Source organism: Salmo trutta, chromosome 16 (assembly GCF_901001165.1).
Source record: "Salmo trutta chromosome 16, fSalTru1.1, whole genome shotgun sequence".
NCBI classification, from domain to species: Eukaryota; Metazoa; Chordata; class Actinopteri; order Salmoniformes; family Salmonidae; genus Salmo; species Salmo trutta.
In genome coordinates, this window is record NC_042972.1 from 53,671,333 (window position 1) to 53,692,380 (window position 21,048).

General features: G+C 40.9%; 1 protein-coding gene across 3 annotated transcripts in view; it reads left to right on the forward strand.

The window, feature by feature from the left end:
• Window positions 1-2,128: 2,128 nt before the first annotated feature.
• LOC115151030 (diphosphoinositol polyphosphate phosphohydrolase 1) overlaps window positions 2,129-21,048 on the forward strand; it is a 31,856-nt gene continuing 12,936 nt past the window's right edge. For 2 of the 3 annotated variants that reach the window (XR_003867193.1, XM_029694946.1), the window contains exons 1-2: window positions 2,132-2,413; window positions 14,630-14,740. Coding sequence is in view for 2 of the 3 variants with exons in the window: in XM_029694946.1 (XP_029550806.1) it covers window positions 2,315-2,413; window positions 14,630-14,740 (210 nt within the window). In the remaining variant the exon portion in view is untranslated. Of the gene's footprint in view, window positions 2,414-14,629; window positions 14,741-21,048 lie in introns of all 3 variants that reach the window. The other variant, XM_029694947.1, reaches the window with a different exon arrangement.

The window sequence follows — 21,048 nt, forward strand, 5'->3', positions numbered from 1 at the left end:
CTCTCCAGATCCGCTTACCCAGTCCCAACTCCCCTCACTCCAGCCTCAACCTCCGCACCGGGCTTCCTACAACCCACCTGAGCTTCCCCTGGCCTGCACCCCATCTTCCCCCTGTGTTTCAATAAATACCTTGGTTACCTCATCCCAGTCTTCTCGTCTGAGTCTACTCTTGGGTTCACCTATTCCTCTCCGTGTGACACTCATAGGGCGGTGCACAATTGGCCCAGTGTCTTCTGGTTTGGCCGGTGTAGGCCGTCATTGTAAATAAGTATTTGTTCTTAACTGACTTGCCTAGTAAAATAAAAATAAAATAATAAATAAAAAGTGGCGATATGTCATGTGTAATAGACCGAGTATTGAACTTGCATCGTCTGCGCATCTCAAGACAACATTAGCCCACTGAGCTAACATTGGTTTTCAGGCCTCAGGCAAAGTTACTCCATGTGAGGATAGGTGGGAGAACATCCTTTGTTATACTTCACTGCTGAATGTTTTTATGAATATGTATGGATTAGAACACCTGTGCCCTGTGTAAATGCCTATCCTCAAGATACCAGTACAGTACACTACAACACTCATGTCCATATACAGTAGTAAGTGCTAGATCCTCAAGTGCACCAGGCGGCGTGCTGACTGTACTCTTATCCCTCTGGGCCAAGCACTGTCAGCAGCACCTGCAGTAACAGCCTCTGAACCCCCTGCTTGCCCTGGGCTGAACAATCTGCCTCTCCCTACTGGTGCCAATAACACATGGAGTGCTACACAACACATTCTGCTTGGCCAAAGGTGTTGGCATGATAGACAATTATATAATACTGTATGTTTACTATATAATGTTTGCTCCTGTTTTGTTGAATTCCACCTTGAACATAAAGATACTTTTACTGCAGAGGGAAAGCACAGACGGCCACCCAAAAAGGTGGTAACACTATTCTGGTGTCCTTTTGTTGATTACTGTACATTATCGTGGTTCCTCTTAAGATTGCTTATTGCATGGGTTTTAGACACTGCCTGTATTGTTGAGGTCTGCTTGTGAAAAAGTATGTTGCTGCCATGGGTGTGGTAGGTATGACACTGAAATGGACTGTGCACATCCCTGTAGCATGCAGAAAACTGTAATATTGTCCTCCTGTTGCTTTCAAGAGAAGAATGAGCAGGGATCCCAAGAGTCCTCTGAGGAAGAGGATGAGGAAGATTAGCTGCAACTGCTTTTCACAATCAACACTACCTCATCATTCAATGTAATGGGCTTGCCTTCCAACCACAGCCTGATTTACACTCATATATTCACCATGGTGCCCGTTACAGAGGGGTGGGGAAATGTATCTTCTATTTACAACTGCTCTGGAAATAAATACTTAAACGATATTTAACATAGTCAGTAGTATGTAAATAGAATAACTTTAGCAACTAGAACTCCTTAGAATTCTAATCCACAATAGAAAATTAGGCTCTCGTAATTTCTTTAATTTCAAATTAAAGGGTAATATTTGGGGAATGTCCTCACCTTGGAGACGTTTCTTCATCTCCTGTTCTCTGCATCTATGCACAAGGAACAAAATACTTCCAGAGTTTTGTGTTTAAACCGGTTAATATTTCACACTGTCTTTCAGAACTCATGCAAGACACTGCAAAACATTTGAATTGATTTTTATTACATCTATCTAACCTATTTTATTGTGGTCGTGGTCACATACTGTTCAGGCTGTCCATAACGTCACTATGAAAAGGATGCATAAAACATAAATGAAACAAATAATGTAAAGCATTTTAAAAAATACTTTAGGCTAATCAATTTATTGCAACATTGAAGTATATTATTAGATATGCATAAATTGAAGTTTCGCGTGAACACACGTTTTACATGTTATTGTGGTTAATTTTACAAGCTCGGCGTTAACGTGCCATTTAGTCATTGGTATGAATTACAACCAAAGATTGGATCTTGGTCTGTTGATAACCAAGGCGATGAATTCTTCCAGCATCCCCGTGAAAGATATCAACAGAAACGAGCGTCATTAGCGTAAATTCTCTACTTCGTTTCGTTTTTTTTGGCATTCAATGCTGTATTCCTCAAAACAAGATACGTAATATCCTAATGCCACCATCGTTAAGATATGCCATGTTACGTTGTTTACGCAGTTATCTTCATAATGGCGACCGTGCTGGAGATGTGCTTATGCTTATGAAAATGAAGCGAAGAAGAAGTTATTTCTTATAAGAAAACGCCGGGGTTCCTCATAGGAGGACTTTGCGTCGAAGACAGCGTCTTTCCCAGTGTTTGAATTACATTTTTGGTCCCTTGGTACCCGAAATGATGAAGCTCAAGTCAAACCAAACCCGGACATACGATGGGGATGGCTACAAGAAGCGGGCCGCCTGTCTGTGCTTCAGGAGTGAAAGTGAAGAGGAGGTGAGGCCAAGGATGCTGGGGTGTAGGGTGGGCCGCAGTTCAGGAAAGCACAGATAACATGGTAGATAGATGTTTGTCGCAGTACATTTTTATTAATTTGCAAATTACGAAGGTGAATTAGATAGTTAGCTAACGTTAACTAGCTATCTAACTGGTTGTTACTGGTTTTGGTTTGCTTTGTTGAATCAGCGACCACCCAGGGATAATTAACGTTGAGTTAGCTAACGGTAGCAGCTATACTGAGTAGGCTATTTATTCTAGCTAGCTAACTTAGTAGCGTTGCAGCTAACCAAACATTGACGTTAGAAAGATTATAGCTAACGTCTTTTGTTAGATTCTTTTGTTAGATCGTTAGGTAACTGCTGGACACAGTCACCTAAGTTCGGTAGCAAGCTAGCGAACGCGTAGCCAGCAAACATTACTGCAACAACATATATTGGTAACCGGCTACTAGCTAGTGAGACGTTATCGTCTTGCTAGCTAGCTTGAGAGCTAACAAGCGCTACATGACAAAAGTATGTGGACGTCGAACGTCTCATTCCTAAATCACAGGCATTAGTATGGATTTGGTTCTGCCTTTGCTACTAAGCCTTTTTTTTACCTTTATTTAACTAGGCAAGTCAGTTAAGAACAAATTCTTATTTTCAATGACGGCCTAGGAACAGTGGGTTAACTGCCATGTTCAAGGGCAGAACGACAGATTTTTACCTTGTCAGCTCGGGGATTCGATCGTGCAACCTTTTCGCTCTAACCACTAGGCTACCTGCCGCCCCTCTTTCCAGTAGAGCATTACTGATGTTGAGTGGCTCGCAGTTTGTTTTCCATCCCATTTCTGTATGGACCTTGCTTTGTGCAAGGGGGAATTGTCATGCTGAAACAGGAACCCCAAACTGTTGCCACAAAGTTGGAAGCACAGAATCGTCTAGAATATCATTGTATGCTGTAGCGTTAAGATTTCCCTTCACTGGAACTAAGGGGCCTAGCCCGAACCACGAAAAACAGCCCCAGACCATTATTCCTCCTCCACAAAACCTTACAGTTGGCACTATGCATTCAGGCAGGTAGCGTTATCCTGGCATCAGCCATACCCAGATTTGTCCCTCGGACTGACATGGGGAAGCATGATTCATTACTCCAGAGAACGCGTTTCCACTGCACCAGAGTCCAATGGCGGCGAGCTTTGCGCCACTCCAGCCGACTCTTGGCATTGCACATGGTGGTCGTAGGCTTGTTGTGCGGCTGCTCGGCCATGGAAACTCATTTCGTGAAGCTCCCGACAAACAGTTATTGTGCTGACGTTGCTTCCAGAGGCAGTTTGGAACTCTGTAGTGAGTGTTTCAACTGAGGACAGACTATTTTTACGTGCTTCAGCACTCGGTGGTCCCGTTCTGTGCGCATGTGTAGCCTACCACTTTGCAGCTGAGCCGTTGTTGCTCCTAGAAGTTTCCACTTCAAAATAACAACACTTGCAGTTGACCGGGGCAGCTCTAGCAAGGCAGATATTTGATGAACTGGCTTGTAGGAAAGGTGGTGGCCTATGATGATGTCACATTGAGTCACTAAGCTCTTTAGTAAGGCCAGCCTACTGCCAACATTTCTGATATGGAGATTGCATGGCTGTGTGCTTGATTTTATACACCTGTCAGCAGTGGGTGTGGCTGAAATAGCCAAATCCACCAATTTGAAGGTTTGTCTACATACTTTTTTGTGTGTGTGTATTGCTACTGCTAGTTAGTATCGTTCTGGTGATAAGGGTAACATAAAACACTGACAATCAATGTTTAGCAGCATTGTCAATGGCTCAAATCTCATGTCAACTCGTGACATAAGAGCTAGCGCTAGTTAGTTAGCCACATTTACGAGATAGATATCTAACTAGATAGCTAGCTAGATATGGGCCTTGCTTAGATTGCCTAGAAGTTGGACTAGCAACGAGTAACTTTACTGGACCGACCACTAGCTAACCGTGCTTGTGCTCAAACTAGCTAGCTACCTACCCCTTCAATATAACGTTAGCTAGAAAATAATCTGATGTAGAGGTCGACCGATTTCAAGTTTTCATAATCTGTCATCTGCATTTTTGGACGCCTATTATGGCCGACTGTATTGCAATCCACGAGGAGACCGCGTGGCAGGCTGACCACCTGTTACGTGAGTGCAGGCAGCAAGGAGCCATGGTAAGTTGCTAGCTAGCATTAAACTTATCTCATAAAAAGCAATCAATCTTAGCATAATCACTAGTTAACTCCACATGGTTGATGATATTACTAGTTTAACTAGCTTGTCCTGTGTTGCATATAATCAATGTGGTGCCTGCAACTATGTCACTTCTCTTGTGTAAGCAGAGTCAGGGTATATGCAGCAGTTTGGGTCGCTTGGCTCATTGCGAACTGTGTGAAGACCGTTTCTTCCTAAAAAAAAGGCCGTAATAAATTTCCCAGAATTTTACATAATTATGACATAACATTGAAGGTTGTGCAATGTAACAGCAATATTTAGACTATTTGCCACCCGTTCGATAAAATATGGAACGGTTCCGTATTTCACTGAAATAAACTTTTTGTTTTCAAAATGATAGTTTCCGGATTTGACCATATTAACCTCTACGGGCTAGGGGGCAGTATTGAGAATTTTGGAAAAAATATGTGCCCATTTTTAACTGCCTCCTACACTAACTCAGAAGCTAGAATATGCATATTATTGTTCAGGTTTGGATAGAAACCACCCTAACGTTTCTAAAACTGTTTGAATGGTGTCGGTGAGTATAACAGAACTCCTATGGCAGGCAAAAACCTGAGAAGGTTTCATGCAGGAAGTACCCTGTCTGACAAGGTGTTGTTGTTCTTGCTTCTGTTTATTGAAGAGTCAGGATCTTAGCTGTAACGTGACAATTCCTAGGGCTCCAATAGGCTCTCAGAACCCAGGAAAGGCTATTTTACAGCTATTTAAAGACAAGACTCTCCTTTATCTAACCACACTGTCCGATTTCAAAAAGGCTTTACAGCGAAAGCAAAACATTAGATTATGTCAGCAGAGTACCCAGCCAGAAATAATCAGACACCCATTTTTTAAGCTAGCATATAATGTCACATAAACCCAAACCACAGCTAAATGCAGCACTAACCTTTTATGATCTTCATCAGATGACACACCTAGGACATTATGTTATACAATACATGCATGTTTTGTTCAATCAAGTTCATATTTATATCAAAAACCAGCTTTTTACATTAGCATGTGACGTTCAGAACTAGCATTCCCACCGAACACTTCCGGTGATTTTACTAAATTACTCACGATAAACGTTCACAAAAAGCATAACAATTATTTTAAGAATTATAGATACAGAACTCCTCTATGCACTCGATATGTCCGATTTTAAAATAGCTTTTCGGATGAAGCACATTTTGCAATAATCTAAGTACATAGCCCGGCATCACAGGGCTAGCTATTTAGACACCCACACAGTTTAGCCTTCACCAAAATCACATTTCCTATAAGAAAAATGTTCCTACCTTTCCTGTTCTTCGTCAGAATGCAGTCCCAGGACTTCTACTTCAATAACAAATGTAGGTTTGGTCCCAAATAATCCATCGTTATGTTCCATCAACGACGTTTTGTTCGTGCGTTCTAGACACTATCCCAACGCTAAATCTCGGTCACGAGCATGGCGCAGAATGTGACAAAAAATTTCTAAATATTCCATTACCGTACTTTGAAGCATGTCAACCGCTGTTTAAAACCAATTTTTATGCAATTTATCTCGTAGAAAAGCGATAATATTCCGACCGGGAAGGTGCATGCCTGTAAACTGAGGGAAAAACCGAAGGGCGGGGCGGGTCGCGAGCGTAAGGCTTACTCCACTGAGAGACCACTTAGCTTTTGCTCTCCTTTGTTTCAGCCAGGGCTTTGAATTACGTCATTCCTGTTTTTCCCGGGCTCTGAGACCCCATTGGAGACGTGGGTATTGTCACGTAACAGCAGAGATCCTTAGTTTTTGGAAGAGATGTCAAAGAAAGAAAAATAAATGGTCAGAGAGGGTACTTCCTGAACAGAACCATCTCAGGTTTTTGCCTGCCATAGGAGTTCTGTTATACTCACAGACACCATTCAAACAGTTTTAGAAACTTTGGAGTGTTTTCTCTCCAAAGCTAATAATTATATGCATATTCTAGTTTCTGGGCAGGGCTAATAATCAGATTAAATCGGGTACGTTTTTTTATCCAGCCGTGAAAATACTGCCCCCTAGCCATAAGAGGTTAAACATTTAGGTACATACAAGTGTCTTATATCGGTTGAAAGCTTACATTCTTGTTAATCTAACTGCACTGTCCAATTTACAGTAGGCTTTACAGCGAAAGCATGCCATTCGATTGTTTCGGCGCCCCACATCAAAATAGGTTTCATAAATTCACAAATAGTGGTTAAATATTCACTTTGAAAATCTTTTTCTGATTTGTCATCAAAGGGTCCCAGCAATAACAGTGTCGTTTTGTTAGATAAAATCCTTTATATCCCAAAAAGTCTGCCATCGATTTGAGTAATCCACACGTTCAACATGCCAAGATAGGAATCCCGAAATCTACACGTAAACTTTTTCAACATGTCAAAATCCGTTTCTATTTAATCCTCAGATACCCTAAAATGTAATTAAACTATAACATTTCATACGGAAACAATTATGTTCAATAGGAAAACGATATTAGCAGGTGCGTCTTGTCTTCATCACGCCCGCATACATGAATTTCCAAGTCTGTGTCCCTGTAGTAAAACTCATATTTCTTACCTGTTTTGGAAGAAACCAGCCTGAAACCTTGAACAAAGACTACTGACACCCAGTGGAAGCCATGGGAATTGCATACTGGGAACTATATTTAATTATTTCCCTGTACGTTCCATTGGAAGAGCATGGGCTCTCCTACCATATCTATTGTGTTATAGTCTCCTACATTATTTTTTAACATTTCTACAAACTTCAAAGTGTCTTCATTCCAATGGTACCAATTATATGCATATCCTGGCTTCAGGGCCTGAGCAACAGGCAGTTTACTTTAGGTACGTCAGTCAGGTGGAAATTGAGAAAAAAGGACCCTAGCCCTAACAAGTTTTAAAAGAAACCACCAGCTTTCATATGTTCTGAGCAAGGAACTTAAACGTTAGCTTTTTTACATGGTACATATTGCGCTTTTACTTACTTCTCCAACACTGTTTTTGCATTATTTAAACCAAATTGAACGTTTCATTATTTTATTTTATTTATTTATTTCACCTTTATTTAACCAGGTAGGCAAGTTGAGAACAAGTTCTCATTTACAATTGCGACCTGGAAATTTATTTGAGACTAAATAGATTTTATTCATGTATTACATTAAAATAAGTGTTCATTATTCATTCAGTATTGTTGTAATTATCATTATTACAAATATATATAAACAAAAATCGGCCAATTAATCGGTATCAGCTTTTTCTGGTCCTCCAATAATCAGTATCGGCATTGAAAAATCATAATCGGTTGACTTCTAGTCTGATATGGATCACATCTAAAGATCTAGCTAGCTAATCTGTATGGCCAGATAACCTAACCCATAGCATCACTCATATGGCCCATATTATGTGCGCCAACCGGGCTAGAGACAAGTCAGTGTCACCAAAACCATCATCACCGGGACGGTCTGTAAGGTTAGTCAATATGTGTCTCTTGGTTATGCCCGGTAGCTATGTCTATGCATGCATAATAGCTAACTCTATGCGTTCTTGAAAAAGAATGGTGCTGCACTAGATAGCTGCCGTTTTATGGGCTCCTGACCAAGTCTGCTATTTAGTGTTTCTTTTGCTTTTGCATTGATCTTAACTTTTTTGTGCATAATGTTTCCGCCATCGTTTCCTATGCCTGAAAATAGTTTCTGGACTTCAGAACAGCGATAACTAACCTATATTTGGATGAAGATTTCTACTTCAACGAGTTGGCTGCGTAGGACTTACTGCTAACCCCGGACCAGGCCCTAATCCCCGAGACTCAGAAAAGGAAAAAAAAGACAGGATAGTCTCTCTTACACTATCAACCGGACCGGAAGAACTGGAATATCCTGTTTCTCAGATTTATGGCTGAAGGGGGACATTGATAATATACACTGAGTATTCAAAGCATTAAGAACACCGGCTCTTTTCATGACAGACTGACCAGATGAAAGCAATGACCCCTTATTGATGTCTCTTGTTAAATCCACTTCAATCAGTAGATGGAGGAGACAAGGACTTTTAAGCCTTGAGACAATTGAGACATGGATTGTGTATGTGTGCGATTCAGACGGTTAATGGGCAAGACAAAAAATGTAAATCGATAAAAGACAATACTGTGCAGCCGTATTCATCGACCTGGCCAAGGCTTTCGACTCTGTCAATCACCACATTCTTATCGGCGGACTCAACAGCCTTGGGTTTCTCAAATGACTGCCTCGTCTGGTACACCAACTACTTCTCAGACAAAGTTCAGTGTGTCAAATCGGAGGGCCTGTTGTCCGGACCTCTGGCAGTCTCTATGGGGGTGCCACAGGGTTCAATTCTTGGGCCGACTCTTTTCTCTGTATACATCAATGATGTCACTTATGCTGCTGGTGATTCTCTGATCCACCTCTACGCAAACGACACCATTCTGTATACTTCTGGCCCTTCTTTGGACACTGTGTTCAGTGTCCAACGAACTCTCCTTCCGTGGCCTCCAAATGCAAGGAAAACTAAATGCATGCTCTTCAACCGATCGCTGCCCGCACCTGCCCGCCCGCCCAGCATCACTACTCTGGATGGTTCTGACTTAGAATATGTGGACAACTACAAATACCTAGGTGTCTGGTTAGACTGTAAACTCTCCTACCAGACTCACATTAAGCATCTCCAATCCAAAATTAAATCTAGAATCGGCTTCCTATTTCGCAACAAAGCATCCTTCACTCATGCTGCCAAACATACCCTCGTAAAACTGACTATCCAACCGATCCTTGACTTCGGCGACGTTATTTACAAAATGGCCTCCGACACTCTACTCAGGAAATTGGATGCAGTCCATCACAGTGCCATCTGTTTTGTCACCAAAGCCCCATATAATACCCTCCACTGCGACCTGTATGCTCTCGTTGGCTGGCCCTCGCTTCATATTCGTCGCCAAACCCACTGGCTCCAGGTCATCTATAAGTCTTTGCTAGGTAAAGCTCCGCCTTATCTCAGCTCACTGGTCACTATAGCAACACCCACCCATAGCACACGCTCCAGCAGGTATATTTCACTGGTCACCCCCAAAGCCAATTCCTCCTTTTGGCCGCCTTTCCTTCCAGTTCTCTGCTGCCAATGACTGGAACGAATTGCAAAAATCACTGAAGCTGGAAACTCATATCTCCCTCACTAACTTTAAGCATCAGCTGTCAGAGCAGCTCACAGATCATTGCACCGGTACATAGCCCATCTGTAAATAGCCCATCCAACTACCTCATCCCCATATTTTTTTTTTCTTTCTTCTTTGCACCCCAGTATCTCTACTTGCACATTCATCTTCTACACATCTATCACTCCAGTGTTTAATTGCTAAATTGTAATTACTTCATCACTATGGCCTATTTATTGCCTTACCTCCCTAATCTTACCTCATTTGCACACACTGTATATAGATTTTTTTTATGTGTTATTGACTGTGCATTTGTTTATTCCATGTGTAACTCTGTGTTGTTGTTTGTGTCGCACTGCTTTGCTTTATTTTGTCCAGGTCGCAGTTGTAAATGAGAACTTGTTCTCAACTGGCCTACCTGGTTAAAGGTAAAATTAAAAAAAGTGGAATTATGTTTTTAGAATTTTTAAATGTTAATTTATTAAAGTCTTGAGTAAATAAGTATTCTACACCATGTTTATGGCAAGCCTAAATAACTTTAGGTGTGTAAACTTGCTGAAGTTGCATGGACTCACTCTGTGTGCAATAATGGTGTTTAACATGATTTTTGAATTACTACCCCATTTCTGTACTCTACATATACAATTATATGGAAGGTCCCTCAGTCAGCAGTGAATTTCAAACACAGATTCAACGACGAAGACCAGGGAGGTTTTCCAATGCCTCGCAAAGAAGGGCACCTATTGGTAGATGGGAGAGAAAAAATCGGACAATTAATATCCCTTTGAGCATAATTACACTTTTGATGGTGTCTCAATACACCCAGTCAATACAAAGATACAGACGTCCTTCCTAACTCAGTTGACGGAGAGGAAGGAAAACGCTCAGGGATTTCACCATGAGGCAATGGTGATTTTTATAAGAGGTATAGGAGAAGACAATTGAGGATGGATCAACAACATTGTAGTTACTCCACAATTCTAACCTAAATGACAAGGAGTGAAAAGAAGGAAGACTGTACAGAATAAAAATATTCCAAAACATGCATCCTGTTTGGCACTAAATAGTACTGTAAAAAATGTGGCAAAGAAATACAATTTTTGTCCTGAATTCAAAGCATTATTTTTGGGGCAAATGTAACACATCTAGTACCACGCTGTCACACCCTGACCATAGAGAGCCCTTGGTTCTCTATGGTGTAGTAGGTCAGGGCGTGACTAGGGGGTGTTCTAGTTCAATATTTCTGTGTTGGTGTTCTGTATGGTTCCCAATTAGAGGCAGCTGGTAATCATTGCCTCTAATTGGGGATCATATTTAGGTAGCCATTTTTCCCACCTGTGTTTGTGGGATATTATCTGTGTTGGTGCTTGTGCCACCACGTAGTCACGTTGTGTTGCTTGTTTATTGTTTTGGTTAAAGAAGTTTCACTTTAAATAAATATGTGGAACTCAACAAACGCTGCACCTTGGTCTGTCTCTTACAACAACCGTGACACACGCTTCATATTTTCAAGCATGGTTGTGGCTGCATCATGTTATAGGTATGCTTGTCATTGGCAAGGACTAAGATGTCTTTTAGGATAAAAAGAAATAGCGCTTAGCACAGGCAAAGTCCTAGAGGAAAACCTGGTTCAGTCTTTACAAAACACTGGGAGACAACTTTCAGCAGGACAATAACCTAAAACGCAAGGCAAAATATACACTGGAGTTACTTACCAAGACGACACTGAATATTCCTGAGTGGTAGAGTTACAGTTTTGACTTAAATTTGTTTGAAAATCTATGGCAAGATTTGAAAATGGCTTTCTAGCAATGATCAACAACCAACTTGACTGAGCTTGAAGAATTTTTGAAAGAATAATGGGCAAATATTGTACAATCCAGGTGTGCAAAGCTTTTCGAGACCCAGAAACTAAAAGTGATAAAATGTTACTTATGGGGTTGAATACTTATCTAATCAAATGTTTTATTTTCCATTACTATATATGTATGTATGTATGTAAATGTTTGACTTTGACATAGTATTTTGTGTAGATTGATTACAAAAAAAATGAAATCTATTTTAATCCCACTTTGAAACACAACAAAGTTGAAAAAGTCAAGGGTGTGAATACTTTATGAAGGCACTGTATGTACATATCAAGCTCCATTACCTTGTACCCCGTGTATATACAGTGCCTTCAAAGTATTCAGACCCATTGACTTTTTCCACATTTTGTTACATTACAGCCTTATTCTAAAATGGATTAAAAAAAAATAATAACACCCTATAATGACAAAGCGAAAACAGTTTTTTGCAAATGTGTAAACTTATTAAACAGAAGTACCTTATTTACATAAGTATTCAGACCCTTTGCTTTGAGACTGAAATTGTGCTGAGTTGCATCCTGTTTCCATGGATAATTCTTGATGTTTCTACAACTTGATTGGGTTCCAGCTGTGGTAAATTCAATTGATTGGACATGATTTGTAAAGGCACACATCTGTCTATATAAGGTCTCACAGTTGACAGTGCATGTCAGAGCAAAATCCAAGCCATGAGGTCGAATGAATTGTGCGTAGAGCTCTGAGACGGACTTGTGTCGAGGCACAGATCTGGGGAAGGGTACCAAAACATTTCTGCAGTATTGAAGGTCCCCAAGAACACAGTGGCCTCCATCATTCTTAAATGGAAGAAGTTTGGAACCACCAAGACTCATCTTAGAGCTGGCCGCCTTGCCAAACTGAGTAATCGGGGGAGAAGGGCCTTGGTCAGGGAGGTGACCAAGGCTCTGACAGAGCTCCAGAGGTCCTCTGTGTTTGATGGTTGTCCTTCTGGAAGGTTCCCCCATCACTGCATCACTCAAGCAATCAGGCCTTGTCTGGCCACTCTACCATAAAGTCACTCCTCAGTAAAAGGCACATGACAGCCCGCTTGGAGTTTGCCAAAAGGCACCTAAAAACTCTCAGACCATGAGAAACAAGATTATCTGGTCTGATGAAACCAAGATTGAACTCTTTGGCCTAAAGGCCAAGCATCATGTCTGGAGAAGCGTGGTGGCAGCATCATGCTGTGGGGATGTTTTTCATCGGCAGGGACTGGGAGACTAGTCAGGAGCGAGGCAAAGTACAAAGAGATCCTTGATGAAAACCTGCTCTAGAGTGCTCAGGATCTCAGACTGGGGCGAAGGTTCACTTTCCAACAGGACAAAGACCCTGAGCACACAGCCAAGACAATGGAGTGGCTTCGGGACAAGTCTCAATGTCCTTGAGTGGCCCAGCCAGAGCCCGGACTTGAACCCGATCTAACATCTCTGGAGAGACCTGAAAATAGCTCTTCAGCAATGCTCCGCATCCAACCTGACAGAGCTTGAGATGATCTGCAGAGAAGATTGGGAGAAACTCCCCAAATACAGGTGTGCCAAGCTTGTAGCGTCATCCAAGAAGACTCTGCTGTAATCGTTGCCAACGGTGCTTCAACAAAGTAGTGAGTAACGGGTCTGAATACTTATGTAAATGTGATTTCTGTTTTTTTATTTGTAATAAAATTGCAAATATTTCTAAAAACCTCTTTTTGCTTTGTCATTATGTGGTATTGTGTGTAGAATTTAACAATGTGGAAAAGTCAAGGGGTCTAAATTAGTGATGCACCGATATGACATTTTTGGCTGATACCGATATCCAATATTTTCCTTTCCCCAAAAAAATATACAGATAACCGATGTTAAAAAAAAAAATCGGCCTTTTAAACATTCTAGTACAGTTAAATAGTTAACATGGACACAACGGTCTAAGGCACTGCATCTCAGTGCAAGAGGCGTCACTACAGTCACTGGTTCGAATCCAGGCAGTATCACATCCGGCCGTGATTGAGAGTCCCATAGGGCGGCTCACAATTTGCCCAGCGTCGTCCATGTTTGGCTGCCGTTGTAATTAAGGTGTGTGTGTGTGTGTGTGTATGTATGTAGTGATGCTAATAGCAGTGATGCTATTACTGTGTAACTGCGGTAGGGCAACACCTAAAAAATAGCACACTTGGTAGTGTGTACTGGTGCTCGACCAGTCGCGAAAGCCAACATCACCCACGACAGAGAACGGTTGATTGTCAAGGGGAATGAATTCCATTATCTTGGCTTTAATGGATTTCGCCTTTGAGTTGTCTCACTGAAATGTTCTTACTCTTTCAAATGACTGCTTGACTTGACTGCTCGATCCACACAGTCATTGTAGGCTAAGTTAGGAACGCTGTGTTGCACGTGTAGCGCAACATTTTACGTGGCGTCATTGCGTCATGTGCATACCTATATAACGTAGGAACATCAGCTTTGACATCAGTTTTGCACATCGGCGTTAAACTAGACATCGGCTGATAACGATGTTGGCATTTTTAGCTAATATCGGCCGATTCCGTGATGTTCATCTTTTTTTTTTAATTTTTTTTTTAATTATTTTTTTTTTTTTTTGTATATTTTTTTAATATATATATATATATATATATATAAATAAATATTTTTTTTTTTATATATCATGCATCCCTAGTCTAAATACTTTCCGAAGGCACTATAGCCAAGTTATCGTTACTTATTGTGTATTTATTATTACTTGTATGTGTTATTACTTTTCTATTATTCTCTGCGTTGTTGGGACGGGCCCGTAAGTAAGCATTTCACTGTTACTCTACACCTATTGTTTATGAAGCATGTGAAGAATACAATTTTATTTGATGTGTTATTGAGAATATGTCACCTGTAATTTGAATAGGATTGAGATGTTGTCTTTAACTGAGTAGAGAAGTTGTCTCAAGCAACCTGAAACTCTGGATTTGATTGAGGGTGCTCAATGCTGTATCGTCTTTTTCTGCAGGTGCTGTTGGTGAGTAGTAGTCGTCATCCAGACAAGTGGATTGTCCCTGGTGGGGGGATGGAGCCAGAAGAGGAGCCCAATGTAGCAGCAGCACGAGAAGTCTGTGAAGAGGTTTGTTTCTTTCCCTCTCATTTCATTGACCTTAGCTTAATTATTCAAACTCCATTCCCACACGGTTCTCTATCCCCGCATTTCAGGGAACTTGTGGTGTTTTTCATAATTGGTTATGGATATTAGAGATGATGGTCTCTTTGTTTTAGGTGTGGCTTTTTGGGTAGACAACCTCAAATGTTTTTTCTTGCAATCACACCCCTCAATTACAATATGGTATTTGCCGGAATGGCAACCAGATATTAAACTGAGATTTGCCTTTGTGACTAGGCTATGTCATACTTTGAAAAAGAACACATTTGGCCTGCCATTACTGGTCCCATGCTGATTACCTTGATAAAGCTTGTGGAAACATGGCTATTGAGCTCAACATAGGGATGGGCGATATGGCCAAAGAATCTCTAAATAACCTTTTGTTGTGGAGTTAAAGGTCAAATATACTGCATTTCAAACAGTCAGCAATAATGTAGCGATTTCAGGGCTTTACGTTTTACGCCAATGCCGCGCTTGACAAACTGAGCAATCATTTTCGAGACTCAATGTTCATTGATACTCCCGTTTGTTATCTGCTCTGTGCGCGATTTGAGCAGTTGAGACGTACTGTAAAAAGGGTATCGTTAGGAAGGTTAACGTCTCTACTACAGGTTCTAAATAACAGAACCTGTAATAGGTTCTAAATGTTAGTTTTTACCCTGTTATTTAGAACCTGACGGACAACTATAAAAGCTCAAACCAAGTTTATTCAGACAAAGACATGTTTCCACCAGTGGTAGTATAAATGTATATCCCAATTTGGGTGGAGCATCCTCCTTCCCTCTAAACATTACATCTTTATTGCTAGGCAGGATATTAAGTGATGCAGGCAATGAACCCTTTCCTTCTCCCTTAATCTGACCTGACCTCGGCCCCCATTCCTCACTAAACCACATCTCTCCAACCTTATCAGTGACTGCAACCATGTGATGGCCTTTCCTTTACTCATTACATTCCACGCTTAATTGAGTCCACCATATACATTCCTCCTACAGATAACCATTCACTTCTGGTGTAGAAACCAGACTCTGGCAATCCTCATTGCCTTAGAATACTTGATAATTAACAATATTTCAAGTTTGACTCAGAACCCATCACAGTAAAAATGTCTCAATGTGTTTGTGTCCATATGACCAACTATGTTGGACCAAACCTCAAATGCAAATAGCGAATTGAAACTGCTTGTCAGAAAGGAAGAAGTGATTGCTCATCTTTGTAGTGAGTGGCAGGGGGAGGGGCGTGTGTGTATGTAAACGGAGAGGAAAAGGCGACATGAGAGGTTTCACTCTCGCCAAAATCATTACGTTTCTATGGGTTTATTTTGGACCTAAGCTTGTCGCCTGCCTTTCCGGCTTTGGGACAACGACTCCCATTTGTTATAGGGTGGAGACATGAGCATCTCGTCATTATATACACATCTCTGGTGTAAATGGGAAGGTGCACACAGCACAGAAGGAGCGAAGGAGACAAGCCCAAAAAGACAACCTGAGATTAAGCGGACATAAGCCATCATAAAAACAGAAAATAACAAAACCCTGATTCTTGCAATACAGGCATTTGAAATATCACACAAAAACATACATTTGAATTAAATTGATATATTGCCCAGCCCTGCTCAACACATTATTCTTTTGATGTTGGTCAAAGCACATTCACTGTTAGCACTTATCTCGAGCCCTTCTGGGCAGAGCAGTTGGTCTTGATCTTACTCTGTTTATGTGTACTGAGAAAGCACATCCACAGTAAGCACGCAGCCAAGACTCGTATCCCAGATTCATGTTACACAGGAGTGTTAAAAGTTCCAAAGGGCGTTATACTGAGATTAAACACTGCCCTTTACACAATGCTGTGGCTGCAGGCCAGACAACCAAGCCACAGGCCCAACTCATGCTCAGAAGGAAGAAACATGTTTCCTTTTTCTATGGAGATCATTTTTGTTTGTTTACATAATGTAGCCTATTCTGTACTAATCACTAATTTAACTAATTTACGGGGTAAAGAGGGTTTCTCTGTTGCCAAGTAGTGTCTCTTCAACTAAGGCTTAGGTTCCAGAAAATAATATGATAACTTAGCTTTCTGAGATAAGCGTTCCAGAAATCATAGCCTACATTTACATTTACGTCTACTTACAAGATTGCATGGACACTTTGAAAGCCTGTAACTATATGCAGGGCTCCAGACTAATATTTTCCCCTGGTGACACTAACTTTTTCAGTTGGTGGCACCAGCCTAGGATTTGGTCGCACCCCCCAAAAAGTTGCAGTGTCAAGCAATAGAAAAAATAAGTAATCATGTTCTAAAGTAATTCACAGTGCTTTATTAAAGCTAGACTCTGTCTTTGAAACAATGTCACCCCACCTCTGTTTTGGTAAAAAGCTGAGGGATGGGGCTTGAAAAATGTAACCACTCTCAAATTCATAGAGAGCTATGGATGCAAGTACTAACCATCCATGATATCAAAATGATAGTTAAAACTATGTTTTAAGGCTATACAGTGTTTGTTTACATTGGAGTAAAACAAGTTTATATTTTGGCTTCTGATTGGGTATGACAGTTGAACTAAGATCATGAGTCATTGGTAAGTTTTTATATCCAAGACTCAATGGGTATGTAATAGTTAATTTATAAGTCCAAAAATGTATCTAAGGATTTTAACTTTGAGGCCTTTTTATCAGTTAGATTTAGCCACCACCTGTGTCCTGTCTCTCCTCCGTCCTCTCTCGCCTCCTTTTGAAAAAGGTCAAAGTTAATCAGAGTTGGCGAGGAGAGTGGAAATGCTCTTGCTTGAAATGAGACTGTCCTCCACTCGGGTGTTGTTAGGCAAGTGACGTTACAGGGATGGATCCCAAAATAAATTTGTAAAGTGCTCAAAACAAATTAAGCTAGTTGTGCAATACATTTTTATAGATAAAACAATAAGTAGCATATTGATTTTAAATGTGTGCATGTTTTTCTCTGAGAAAACAAAAGCTGATTCGAAGGGGGTGTGGCAGATTTCTAAACTCTTTTGCGGTAAGATAAACATGGGTATCCTCGATGAAAGGTGGCTATCAAGGAGGGCAGGACAGTCATCCATTTGCCTTCTAACGATTTGACACACTCCTCGACCACTTATATTTTACTGTTAACATACGGCTCCAGAATTTTCTTTTGGTCAATAGAGAAAGATGTAGGCAAATCCATATGTGCACTAACAGGTATCCTAGGCTAATTCTGTTGGATCATTTACCACTGAGTAAGTGGAAACTCAAAAGACATTTTCTAAATCGCTAACCTTAACCTCTACGGGATCGGTGTATGTGTCCACCCCGCGGGACGGGTGAGCTAACGTGCGCTAATGTGATTAGCATGACGTTGTAAGTAACGAGAATTTCCCAGGACACAGACATGTCTTATATGTGCAGAAAGCTTAAATTCTTGTTAATCTAACTGCACTGTCTGATTTACAGTGAATACCATGCTATTGTTTGAGGGGTGTGCACAATTATGTACTTAAATGTATCAGTATACCAATTGGGGACATTTGGGCAGACTTGATACATCATTTTCAACAGCAATACAGTGGTTCATTGGATCAGCCTAAAACTTTCCACATACACTGCTGCCATCTAGAGGCCAAAATCTAAATTGAGCCTAGACTCAAGTCATATAATGGCCTTTCTCTTGCATTTCAAAGATGAAAAAAAAAAAAAAGGAAAACACGTGTTTTTTCTTTGTATTATCTTTTACCAGATCTAATGTGTTAAACTCTCCTACATTAATTTCATATTTCCACAAATGTCAGTGTTTCCTTTCAAATGGTATCAAAAATATGCATATCCTTGCTGCAAGCAGTTAGATTTGGGTATGTCATTTTAGGCAAAATTGAAAAAAAGGGTCCGATCCTTAATTAAAAATAAAACACACTGCTTCTAGTCATGTATTAATCTAACATGTATTCAATATCCCAAAACAACTTTACAGTTGTAGCCTAGCCTACTGCCCAATGAGTCCTATGCACTCACAATGGCTGTTGCGCATTTTGCGCACTCCATATCTCAAAACCATATCAAATATCTTGTTTTTAAAATAATTGCTATAGAGTTAAATGTTGAGTTCAGAAATAAGAATAATACCCACAGAAAGCAGAGGACCTCCTATCTTCAACAGTGATGACAGTTGATTCCAAAAGCTGTATTCTTCCCGCAATTGGATTTTTAAATGTTATAGTCTACAATCAGAAGGCTTTTTCTTTCTCCTGGAGCGCAGGAGAGAAGAACAGGGGCTAGCTTATCAGAGTAGCAGGCCCCAGCAAAACAGGCACAGCGTAGGTCAGAGACTTTCATTACAGGAATCATAAGGATAAATGCACATTACTGTTTGACCAAATCATGGTTTTAGCCTACAAAAAAATAGGAAGTTTAGTGTAAGGTGACTATTTAGAATGAGCGGCTCGCACCGATACGACCAATTACAATTTCTACTTGCTCAGCCAAGTCAAATGAACGTAAACTGTGACTATATGGTCGCAGTCTGGGGCCCTGCTATGTAGTCCATTTCTGGGAAGGCTGTTTTGAATGGAAAATAGCTCCAGATTGTTGATTTAATCATTTCCTAAATCTCCTTTATTGCAGCTATTTAGTAGTGATGGGTGAAATCAATACAGTTATGTATCACAATATTATTTTTGGACAGTATTATATCAATATTTGACTCAAAGTATCGATTTGTAAAAATAGTATCCCGACTTGAAACTATCCATTTGTTTTTATTTTTTTCGTTATTTTTTAACCCCCCCAACACTACTAAATATCTTGGCTAGCTACCTACAGTATTTCTCATGCTCTGTCTTGTCTCTCTGCAGAAGACATATAGTGAGCAATATGTTTGGAACGTAAAATCGCAGAATCGAATAGCAATACATTGAGAAGTGCCATACATATCGTATAAGCACATAAGTATCCTGATATCGTAAGGTCCATGGCAATTCTTAGCCCTACTGAGGCTTGTATGCCCTCAGATAATTACATTTGAGGTTTTAGATCATGTTCAATGTATTCTTATACTGTAAAATATGTACTTTTAGGGAAAGCAGACTCATTCTTTAGTGAGATATCCCTTGTCAGTGTTGCTTTGTCATGATGTTCATCAAGTTTTCTGTTATGACATTTTACGTTGCTATGAGACCATTCTCGACACACAATCTACTAGCCACATAAGGGACATCAAGACTGGTTGGGGAATTGAAGAGCATCTCAGAAAATGGTTCAAGACCCAGACCGGGAAAGGGCGTTGGATTTGAACACCTCTTGACAGACCGCCTTTAGTGGGTCATTGGATAGAGAATAAAGATTACTCGCTGTACTCAGAAATAAACTTTATGGTGGTTCTGGTTGCGATGCCTCAGTGGGTAAAGTGAGCACACCCTTGGCGGGGATGGATTTGATGGGTGCGTCAAGTTTTCAGGGTAAATGGTAAATGCCACTTTTTGGCATTAACCAGTATTTCTGCATTAACAAGGTGACAATCCATCCCAACCAGAGGCCATGGATTACAGGCAGCATCCTCACTGAGCTAAAGGCTAGAGCTGCCGCTTTCAAGGAGTGGGACTCTAACCCGGAAGCTTATAAGAAATCCTGCTATGTCTTCTGACGAACCATCAAACAGGCGATGCAGACTTCAAGTTTCTTGGTGTCCACATCACCAACAAACTATCATGGTCCACACACACCAAGACAGTTGTGAATGAGGGCACGCCTTTCCCCCCATGAGACAAAAGATTTGGCATGGGTCCTCAGATCCTCAGTTCTACAGCTTCACCATCGAGAGCATCCTGACTGGTTGCATCACCACCTGGTATGGCAACTGCTCGGCCTCTGACCGCAAGGCACTACAGAGGGTAGTGCGTACGGCCCAGTACTTCACTGGAGGCAAGCTTCCTGCCATCCAGGACCTCTCTTCCAGGCGGAGTCAGAGGAAGGCCCCAAAAATTGCCAAAGACTCCAGCCACTCCAGTCATAGACTGTTCTCTCAACTACCGCACGGCAAGCGATACTGGAGCGCCAAGTCTAGCTTATTGATGAGCTTTGAGGGCACTATGGTGTTGAACGCTGAGATGTAGTCAATGAATAGCATTCTCACATAGGTGTTCCTTTTGTCCAGGTGGAAATGGGCAGTGTGGAGTGCAATAGAGATTGCATCATCTGTGGATCTGTTGGGGCGGTATGCAAATTGGAGTGGGTCTAGGTTTTATGGGATGATGGTGTTGATGTGAGCCATGACCAGCCTTTCAAAGC